Here is a 9602-nt window from a genome sequence, read left to right as displayed (position 1 = left end):
ACAAACTCGGAAAGAGCCCATGCCGATCGGCCTGGTGAAGAGCAAGCCGATCAGCTAGGGTCTTCTAGCCTTCTCCGACGCTCATTTTGGGAAGCACTCCTCCAAGATTACTTAAGTGCTAAGATTGTGAAGATATGATAAGTATCACTTCGGGATCAAAGAGAAATAAAAAAAGATCAAGCGGAGATTTGGAAAGTTATCAAAGATCAATCTCATCCTGAAACTATTGACATGTCAGGCCCATGTAGATACAAAAATAAGCTTCCAGAACGTCAGATGAGACTTGGCGACGAAGTTGGGCATGAGGGGATAAAAGGAAGGGCCAAGCCGATCGGCCTCGACCCCCCTCCCCCAGGTCGATCGGCCTGAGGTTTTCCTTGCTCCCCTCGCCTTCTAATTTTTACCACGCGCTCTCCAAACTATAAATACCTTGAAAATTCATTGAGCCCCGGGATGAATCGACCAGAAGTCGACGAATAGAGAAACACACACTAGAGGGAGCTAAGAGCCGCCGCAAATTTTCAAGGTTGTCTAGGAGATGGCTTAGGCTAGACCATAGCCACCACGGTCGTCCCTGCGCAGCAAAGCCATGGTGGAGTTCTAGAGCTGAGCCTTATGATCATCAAGGCTTATGTACACATGATGGTGATATCAATCTAATATTGTGCTTATTTTGATCTACTATGATGCATGTTTATTCTCATATGTTTAGCTAGCATATGTTCTTAGTAGGAATAGATGTAATCGTGGTGAGTAGTCTATCTCTTGCGGATACATCTTAGTAGTGCGTAGGAAGTCGCTCTGATTATCCTTGTGTGGTGATAGCATGTGGGAGGATTGCGTAATGTTGAGTAGGATCGATGGCGAGTATTGTGGGAGTCGTTTGAGGTAAAGTTTTAGAAAACTGGAGGTGTTAACGCGCACCTCACAGTGGTGACCACAAGAAAGCAGGCCACTTGCGAGCCGTCTTTCTGATAGATGACTCTTTATCAAGATGCAACATAGATTGGTTACCACTTTGGCTGGAACTATAACAAGAACACAATAGGCTCATGCTACCTTTGGTTGTGTTACCCCATATATGTGGATGCGATGTTTACCATGATTATAATACTTATCTCACGATTGGGTTTACGTTTATATGCAATTTATGCTTCATGTTAGGATTAGATCCGTTAGGCTAGATAGAGAAATCCAGTTCACTGCTGATTCACGGATTAATAAATTTTAGATGGAATGCTTTGAAGAAAAACTATATACTTGTGGTTCACAAATTAGTGTAATAACTGCCGTCAACGACGAGCTCACCTCGAGAAAATCCATAGCGCGAGGCGAACGGGCACACCACCGATGGCAGCTGCGCTCAATGCGGAGTTTGCCAACGCAGCCCTCGCCCTGCCACAGCAGTGAGCTCGATCGCGAGCTTGGCCAGTGCAGCGCTCAACTTGCCACAACCGCAAGTCCTGCTACTGGCTGCTGCGTGCCTCGCGCCCTCGCCTCCACCGTGCAAGCTTTTGTCATTTTTGCGCGTTTAGCCACCGCCAAAGTGCGTGCACGAAAGAGCCAGAGCATCTCATGGGCCTCGATGAGCAGGAGCCTGTCTGCCACCCGTGGTCGTAGCGGTAGCGGCGACAGACACGACGGTGATAAGAGGGGAGGATGCATCTGTCTTGCGGGGCAATGCCAACGTGGCATGCTACGGTAGCAAAACCACATGCAAAACCACCCTAGGGAGTTAGGTGAATGGTATTACATAGTTCAAGGCGTACAATATCCAGGTTAGGGAGTGATGTAGACGCACTGTGATACGTTGTGGGGTTATGTAGATTTTTTCCCGCGTAAATTCCAGTGGTTTTTGTGTTTCCGAACTTGATGTTTAGTTGACTTAGCTCAAACATGATCTCAGCGAGATTGTATATTATATATCATATATAGGAAGGGAAATCATAAGTTTTGGTGTAATTCTAGGGCCCTGTTTATTTCAGCTTTTCTGCGTAGCGATTTTCTAAAAATCTAGCTGCCCTGAAAAGCTGTTGTCCACAAAATCTGCTGAAAAGAGAAACATAGTGTTTGGTACCCTGATTCTGTTAGAAGATTATCTGTGCCGAGTGTGTAATGACCTGTATGCCCCTGAGGGTGATAATACCTTGTTTAGTTGCTAAAAAAACAGAGAATGCAATACCTACATTAATGTTTGCCATTACAGGTTCATTAATTTTGAATGGAGGCATCAATAGTCGTTACCAGAGCCTATTACAGTCCCTCCTCATATGTCCAAAATAACAAAAGCAACTACATGAGCAATCATGGTACCAAATCTGTAGTAATGAAATCCCGCAAAGCACTCATGTCACTGTCATCTGCTGAAGCATTCCCATCATTGATAATACTTGTGCCATCTTGACCATCATTACTACCAACATAGTTTTCAAAATCATCATCATGGATAGCTGAGGCGTCATGCGTCGGCCGCGTCGGCCATGAGCCGAGGTGGCTTCAGGCGGCGGCCGCGCCAGCCACAGGCCGAGGCGGCGTCAGGTGGCAGCCGCGCCGGCCATGGGCCGAGGCAGCTTCAGGCGGCGGCTGGCCACGGGCCCGTGCGGCGCGTCGGCGTCTAGGCCCAAGGGGCGACGACGACGACCGCCAAGGGCGACAACGTACGGGTCCAAGGGGCGCCGGAGGAGGCGCTGAAGGGGCGATGGGAGGAGGCACTGGAGGGGCGACGGCGAGGAGGTGCTGGATGGGGGCGCCGGCGAGGAGGCGCTGGATGGGGGCGACGGAATGGACGGTCGAGAGGGCGCGAGCGAACGCTAACCGGGTATATATGTGATGGCATTTTTCATGTAAATATCTGTAAACTTTGAGGGCAAATTCGTATATAACCTCTCAGAATCGGCAGGATTTTCCCCAGCGAGGATGCGGACGATTCCAAGTTCACGTTGTTTCGGTGGTTACTGAGAGAATCGTTTCCTGTAGAAGCGAACCAAAATTAGGGCATTTGGAAGGTTGGTTGGATTAAAAATGATTAGAATCCTATCAAACACGGCCTAGGATGTGTGAGGAAACAGTTGATTTTAGCTTCCCCTTCCAAAAGTTTGACTACTACAAATCTGAAAATTAAGAGAACTTGTGAAGAATACAATTTTCCTTAGGGCCGGGGTGAATAGTTTGGACTCGAGAGAGTTGAAACCGTATGAAAGGTAAGTGATACTAGTATCGTCATCAACCAATCAGGTAAAACGAAAAGAAACGACCCAAATCCAAGGGGAAATGGAATGGATGGTAGCAGGGGGACGGGTGGTATGAGCTGGAGCGATCCAGCCAGCCGCACAGCACATGATGAACTGGCGAGTCTGTCTCGCAACCGACGAATCGACACACATGGCAATCGCCATCATCAGCTGGTGAAAGCAAAAGGAGAGACCAGCAGCAGCTTCCTTTCTTCTGCCCTCACTCCTCTCACCAACACTCTTTTCCACTCCACCGACGGAGCCAACTAACGCCCTCTCCTCTTCGTTTCATTTCCATGACTGCCTTTGTTTAATTAGGCTGCTGTCTCGCCGCTCTTATTACGACTAGTTAGTTAACGCTGCTACTCATTGCCTTCTTTTCTTGGCCACATCAAGCGGAGAGCACGCCAGGCCATTGCTGCAGCTCTCGCAGGCTGTAGCAGCAGCACCAGGCAAATCAGAAATCAGGCAAGATGCCGCACGCCAAGACGGATTCGGAGGTGACGAGCCTGGCGCCGTCCTCGCCGCCGCGCTCCCCGCCGCGCACGCGCCCCGTCTACTACGTGCAGAGCCCCTCCAGGGACTCGCACGACGGCGAGAAGACGGCCACCTCCGTCCACTCCACGCCGGCGCTCAGCCCCATGGCGTCGCCGCGCCACTCCCACTCCTCCGTCGGCAGGGACTCCTCCTCCAGCCGATTCTCGGGCCACCCCAAGCGCGGCCACCACAAGGGGGACAAATCGTCGGCGGGGCGCAAGGGCGCGCCGCCGGGCAAGGGATGGCAGGAGATCGGGGTCATCGAGGAGGAGGGGCTCCTGGACGACGAGGAGCACACCAGGATCGTGCCCAAGAAGTGCTACTACTTCCTCGTCTTCGTTCTCGGATTCGTCGCGCTCTTCTCCTTCTTCGCGCTCGTGCTCTGGGGGGCAAGCAGATCCCAGAAGCCGCAGATCGTCATGAAGGTTGGAATTCGTTTGCTTTTCTTTTTTTTCTTTTTAATCAAGATTCATACTCCAGCAAGCAAGGCAGCATTAGCATGGATCTATACTGAATTTCAGTTTTGTTCAAAGAAAAAAACTGAATTGCAACATGGTTTGCTACTGCTGCTGCTGCAGAGCATCAAGTTCGAGAACTTCATCATCCAGGCCGGCACCGACGCGTCGCTGGTGCCCACCGACATGGCCACCACCAACGCCACCGTCAAGTTCACCTACCGCAACAAGGGCACCTTCTTCGGCATCCACGTCACGGCAGACCCATTCCAGCTCGCCTACAGTCAGCTCACGCTAGCTAACGGAGACGTATGTCTCTTGATACATCTCATTCGATCCTCTTGAGCAATCAAAATCAGATCTTTGGCATGCATGCCAATCTGAACGAATTATATATTGCAGCTCAAGAAGTTCTACCAGGCTCGCAGCAGCCGCCGGACCGTGAGCGTCGCCGTGCTGGGCAACAAGGTGCCGCTGTACGGCGGGGGCCCGACGCTGATGGCGGCGCCGGCGGCCGGCGGCGGGAAGCAGGCGGCGAGCAGCAGCAGCGTGGCGCCGGTGCCCATGGTGCTCCGGACGACGCTGCACTCGCGGGCCTACGTGCTGGGCGCGCTGGTGAAGCCCAAGTTCACCATGGCCGTGGAGTGCAGGGTGGTCATGAACCCCAGCAAGCTCAACAAGATCATCTCCCTGGAGAAGGCCTGCCACTACTCCTAAAAATTTCTTCTTAATTATCCTATCTTTCTTCTGAATATATACACACTACTGTATTTATATTATCTCCATTCATCATCATCATCAGCTGAAACAGATCTTCTTCTTCTTCTTCTTCTTCTAAATGTAATATTATTCTTTTTTTTGTGTGAATTCTTTCTTTTCTGTTTTCTCTTCAATTCTGTGTATTTTTTCTTTTTTTTTGCCCACCAATCATATATGGCTGCTGTAAGAGTAACTAAGACAGACAGATCATTCATTCTAGTTGAGTATACCGACCGATCGATCATGTTTCTTTTTTTTTGCCCACCAATCGTATATTTGCTTTTTTTCTTGTTTGCGGTGTCAAAATTCATCTATGCATCTATGGATCCATGCTGAATTCATGGGAATAAAATAAAATTCATCGAGATCTTCCCTCTAATAGTCGAATTACACATAATAATTCATTGCTCCTTGTACAATTTGACAAAGATAAAAGTGGCTTGTGCATGATGGTCATTGCTGCAGATGGACTAGTAGCTGCTTTCGATAGAGTGACATGTTACATGCTTCTTTCAAAAAAAAAAGAAATCAACCCAACATGTCTGCCCTGATTCGCGTTTGTTTCAGCTTCTCTGAGTAGCGACGCAAGCTGGTATTCATGGAATCTACTAGGAGGATAAACTGAGAGTTTGTCAATATGATTTTTTTTGTTGGAGGATTATTCATGCTGAATGTACAAAGGACATATATGCCCCAATAATAACTTGTTTGCCAATTCAATAAGAATAGAGGGCAGTTGCACTAATTATTTCCCTTTATTTTACATACAAGATGGACAGTCCAATAAAGGCTTTAATATCCTGTTAAATTTTCTCCGTCCAAAATAACACAAGTAGCGATCTATTGTTAGCTTGCATTTGATTGAATTGGCAGCAAATTAATCCCATGTTGCAATACACTTTGCTAGCTTCTCTGGTTTTCTCATATCTAAGCACATCACAGGTTCAATACCTCAGCACGATGATACAAACAAAAATGCACTGAATACTGAAGTGAACTGAATTGAGGTTTCGCTGCGAGAAAAGGAGTAAAATACACGGGTGGTCACCTAGATCTAGGTTCCTAAACTCTCAAAATGAATTTTCGGGTCGAAAAATTTGTCTCGAGATGCCACCAGGATCCCTAAACTCTCAAAACCCATTTTCAGGTCCTCAGCTTGTCTCAAGGTGTCATTTGAGTCCTTAAACTCTCAAAGTATATTTTAAGATATCCCAATCAAGTGCCAGCAACACATGCATGATCACTAGCGTAAGGAGGTTGTGAAGACAACGAGTGAGGAGGAAGCATTGCCATAAGACGACATGTGACAAGTTTTAAGATTTGAAATGTATTTTGAGAGCTTAGGGACCTGGATGAAATCCCAGCACAAGTATAAGGAGGCCTGTTCGCTTCAGCTTATAAGCCGGCTGAAAAGCTGAAACGGCTGATTTGTTGTGAGAGGAAAACACTGTTTTGTAGCTGATAAGCCGGCTGTTTTGTGGCTGATAAGCCGGCTGAATAAGCTGAAACGAACAGGCCATAAATATGCACTTTGAGAGTTTATGGACTCAGATGACACATGAAAATGCATTTTGAGACACAGGGACTGCCTAGGTATTTTACTCCAACAAAAATAATTCTCAACAACATGCAGAAACTATTTTTTTTCTAGGAATCAGCCCACCACAACTTGTTCGGCGTCGGCCTGCTCTTGTTTTTGGGCCGAGCCCAATTATTTCTTCTTCCCTCCAGCGGCCCTCATCTGCTTCCTCAGCCCACCACCCTCTCTGCGTAGTCTTTCCACAGTCAGCCCGTCCCGCACGCCCGACCTCCCCCCACTCACCGGCGGCGTTTCACTTGCGGCGGCGCGGCGGACGGCGGTTCCTCTCCTCCCCGCCCTCGACGGGCTGCTCTACTGGCAGCGGGCTCAAGTGGGGACGAGACCCGTCCATCCTCCCCTTCAATTTCGTCGGCTTATCCTTATTCCTTTCATCCTTTGATCCTTTCCTGTCCTGGTGAGTAACCCTAACTGACCTTCTTTCCTAAGATGAATTCATTGTTTTTCGAGTCCGCTTTTGATTCATGTGAATGTGCCCTGCGAATCTAATCTAATACATCCAATTAGTTCTTGATTTTACCACCTTTTTCTTTCTGTTTGCAAAATCAAAGGACGCTCTTGTTCTGTTGCGGCCCTTAGAATGATAACTGGGATGCTTCTTTGTACCTAATGGCCAAGAGATAAACAGATTTGATATGTAAGTGACACAAACAAGATCAATTATATGTATTTGTATATGTCACCTTTTATTTTTTTTCAACTCTAAATCCTGTGATGTGTTCTCCTAAATCCTTGTGTACTCCTTGCACAAAAATAATTACAAATTGGGGCAAGTAAGCATTGAACCTTATTCTTATTCCTGCACAGGTTGACCTTCTATGGAGGCATCAAAAGAACAGGCTTCCAAGGACTATGCTGATTTCAAGGAGAAGGTTAGGAGGACCATATATTTGGACCAGCTTTCTCCACAAGTTACCACCCCAGTCATCAAAGCAGCTCTTGCCCAGTGTGCAAATGTTGTCAATGTGGAGTTCATCGTCAACTACACAATCCCTTATGATGTACCTTCTGCTGCATTGGTAGAACTGGATGATGATATGCAGGCCAAGGCTGCTGTCGAGTTGATGACTGATTTCCCATTCATAATTGGTGGGATGCCAAGGCCTGTAAAAGCTACCCATGCAAAGGCTGAGATGTTCAGGGATCGACCTCCCTGCCCTGGCCTCAAGAAAGAGTTCCGCTGGGTAAAACAAGGAGATGACGAGTGTGAGACAATGAAGAAACTGAAAAACCTTGCAAAGAAGCAAGAGTCAGAGAACATGGCTCTCATAAAGGTAAACTTGTTAGTTGCCTTGTGACTGCAGTCTGTCAAGCTTTGCTATGCTAGCGCATTAAGTCCTGCAAAATTATGCATGTTATGTTGATATGCCTTTGTGTACCATTAAAAGTTGGTTTTACTGTTTGCTCTGTTTATTTCAATGGTTAGACTGAACACGCCTAGTGGTCACTTAAGCGACAAGGCGCTTGCTAGGGGCAAGTTGTCCCCAAATCTTAAGGAGAAAGGTGACATGCTGTGGATGGCATTGGGAGACTAGGGCACGGGAAGGGATGCTTTATGGGCTGTAGCTTGGATTGGGCTTTAGTAAGCTATTTTGATTTTTGTTGTCTAATATGTGTGAGTATGGCTGTCGCCCCGACTGCCTTACCACATTACGTTTATCGCCTAGGTGATAAGAAGGCGGCGAGTCACTGCAAATTGCATTACCACCTTAAGAACATCGGGCTAAACATGAAAGAGTGGGACCTAGTGTTTTTCATTTATAATCCTAGAATGGAACAATTGGGGAAGTTACATGCCTATATGGAAATAATATCCATTCTGGAGTGATGTATGGTTTGTCAGCCTGGAGTATATGTGCGCAAATGGATATGCTTTACTTTTAATACACTTGTCCAATACACTGGGTGTTTGTTAATTCCTTTAATCAGAGATCCTTAAATTATATGAAAAATATGCATACCTGCCAGATTGGTGCATGTCCAAGTACTGTGTTTGCACCTAACTACAATATTGATAGTTGGTGGATGCTGTTACTTTGTTCTTCATTTGAAAATTAGACATGAAAATACTGACATGGTGCTGCTGTTTTAACCGTCTCAGAATCTATTGGACGAGGAGAAGGAACTAGCAAAGCAGCAGCAGGAAGCTCTTGATGCGAACTGCAAGAAGTACGAAATGCTGGACCTGGTGATGCAGAATGGAGCCATCAAGAACCTGGCTCACCGCTACGGAGTGAACCTGGATGACTGACGGGACAAATTCATGGAGCAGCCGTGCAGTCATCAGTTTGTCCTGGGGGGGCGCTGGTAGATGGTGCGATGAATTCGACGAGTCGGGATCCAGTAGCTGGATCCTGGGGCGTAACAATTGGCCCTGCTTAGTTAGCGTACGAGCAGTTGCTGCATTAGAAATCCGATAACTGCAGCCTTAGCCTTTTGTTTCTTAGCCTGTAATAACATGGTGCTGAAACTGAAAGCATCTGCTGTTGTGTGATGCTTCTCGTGCATACATTATTGCTGCATGAAACTCTAGTACTTTTTATTTCTTGTGCCCAAGCCTGCAAGGTTATTTCGGTTTGTATTGTTTGAGCATCGTATCATGTTTGAGGGATGCAGGTTGTGGTACTGAGCAGGTGAAGTGCCTAAGTCCTAACGCGGGTACGAAAAGAAAGTACATGCTACGATGTGTTGGCACCAAGGTTTTAAATCTCCGGCTAAAACTATTTAGCGGATGACCTCTAAAACAGTTATAGCGGAGTTAAATGAGGTTATAGCCGCTAAGTTGTACATAAACACAAATAGTTTGATGAGCCTCAAACAGCTATACCCGGCTATAGCTCGACAGCTATACTCGGAGATTTAAGACCTTAGTTGGCACACAGGTGAGGTGGCTTGGCCAGCATGTTTGCAAGAGAAGGAGAAACAGGAAGGATGGAAGGAAAGATAGGAAGGAATGGAATGGAATCTGGGACAAGGAAAGGAAGGGAGACCTCCTCCCTGGGTTGGAGAAGAAGACTTAACTCT

At 47.0% G+C, this 9602-nt stretch overlaps 2 protein-coding genes across 3 annotated transcripts; both read left to right on the top strand.

Annotated features, from left to right (window-relative positions):
- The first annotated feature begins 3423 nt into the window (after positions 1-3423).
- On the top strand, positions 3424-5231 carry LOC117851014 (uncharacterized). The gene is made up of 3 exons (XM_034732915.2): positions 3424-4192; positions 4346-4531; positions 4625-5231. Exons 1-3 carry the CDS (start codon positions 3704-3706, stop codon positions 4937-4939), a joined length of 990 nt encoding a protein of 329 aa, XP_034588806.1. The 5' UTR covers positions 3424-3703; the 3' UTR covers positions 4940-5231.
- Positions 5232-6749: 1518 nt separating this feature from the next.
- LOC117846868 (ASI1-immunoprecipitated protein 1) lies at positions 6750-9120 on the top strand. Of its 2 annotated transcripts, XM_034727975.2 has the most exons (4): positions 6751-6975; positions 7130-7215; positions 7386-7852; positions 8680-9120. In XM_034727975.2, the coding sequence occupies exons 3-4, from the start codon at positions 7397-7399 to the stop codon at positions 8827-8829; spliced, it is 606 nt and encodes a 201-aa protein (XP_034583866.1). In that variant the 5' UTR covers positions 6751-6975; positions 7130-7215; positions 7386-7396; the 3' UTR covers positions 8830-9120. The 2 variants fall into 2 exon arrangements, with proteins under 2 accessions (XP_034583867.1, XP_034583866.1); XM_034727976.2 differs by lacking the exon at positions 7130-7215 and having other exon boundaries at positions 6750-6975.
- Positions 9121-9602: the final 482 nt, after the last annotated feature.

This window comes from Setaria viridis, chromosome 3 (assembly GCF_005286985.2).
Source record: "Setaria viridis chromosome 3, Setaria_viridis_v4.0, whole genome shotgun sequence".
Lineage (NCBI taxonomy): Eukaryota > Viridiplantae > Streptophyta > Magnoliopsida > Poales > Poaceae > Setaria > Setaria viridis.
The sequence above is the reverse complement of the archived record's forward strand: the minus strand, read 5'-3'. Positions and strand labels throughout refer to the sequence as shown.

Coding starts and splice junctions, on each gene's coding strand:
- LOC117851014 (XM_034732915.2), top strand. CDS start 3,704: ATGCCGCACGCCAAGACGGATTCGGAGGTGACGAGCCTGGCGCCGTCC. Junction 4,193..4,345: donor AGCCGCAGATCGTCATGAAG/GTTGGAATTCGT, acceptor CTGCTGCTGCAG/AGCATCAAGTTCGAGAACTT. Junction 4,532..4,624: donor TCACGCTAGCTAACGGAGAC/GTATGTCTCTTG, acceptor TATATATTGCAG/CTCAAGAAGTTCTACCAGGC.
- LOC117846868 (XM_034727976.2), top strand. CDS start 7,397: ATGGAGGCATCAAAAGAACAGGCTTCCAAGGACTATGCTGATTTCAAG. Junction 7,853..8,679: donor AGAACATGGCTCTCATAAAG/GTAAACTTGTTA, acceptor TAACCGTCTCAG/AATCTATTGGACGAGGAGAA.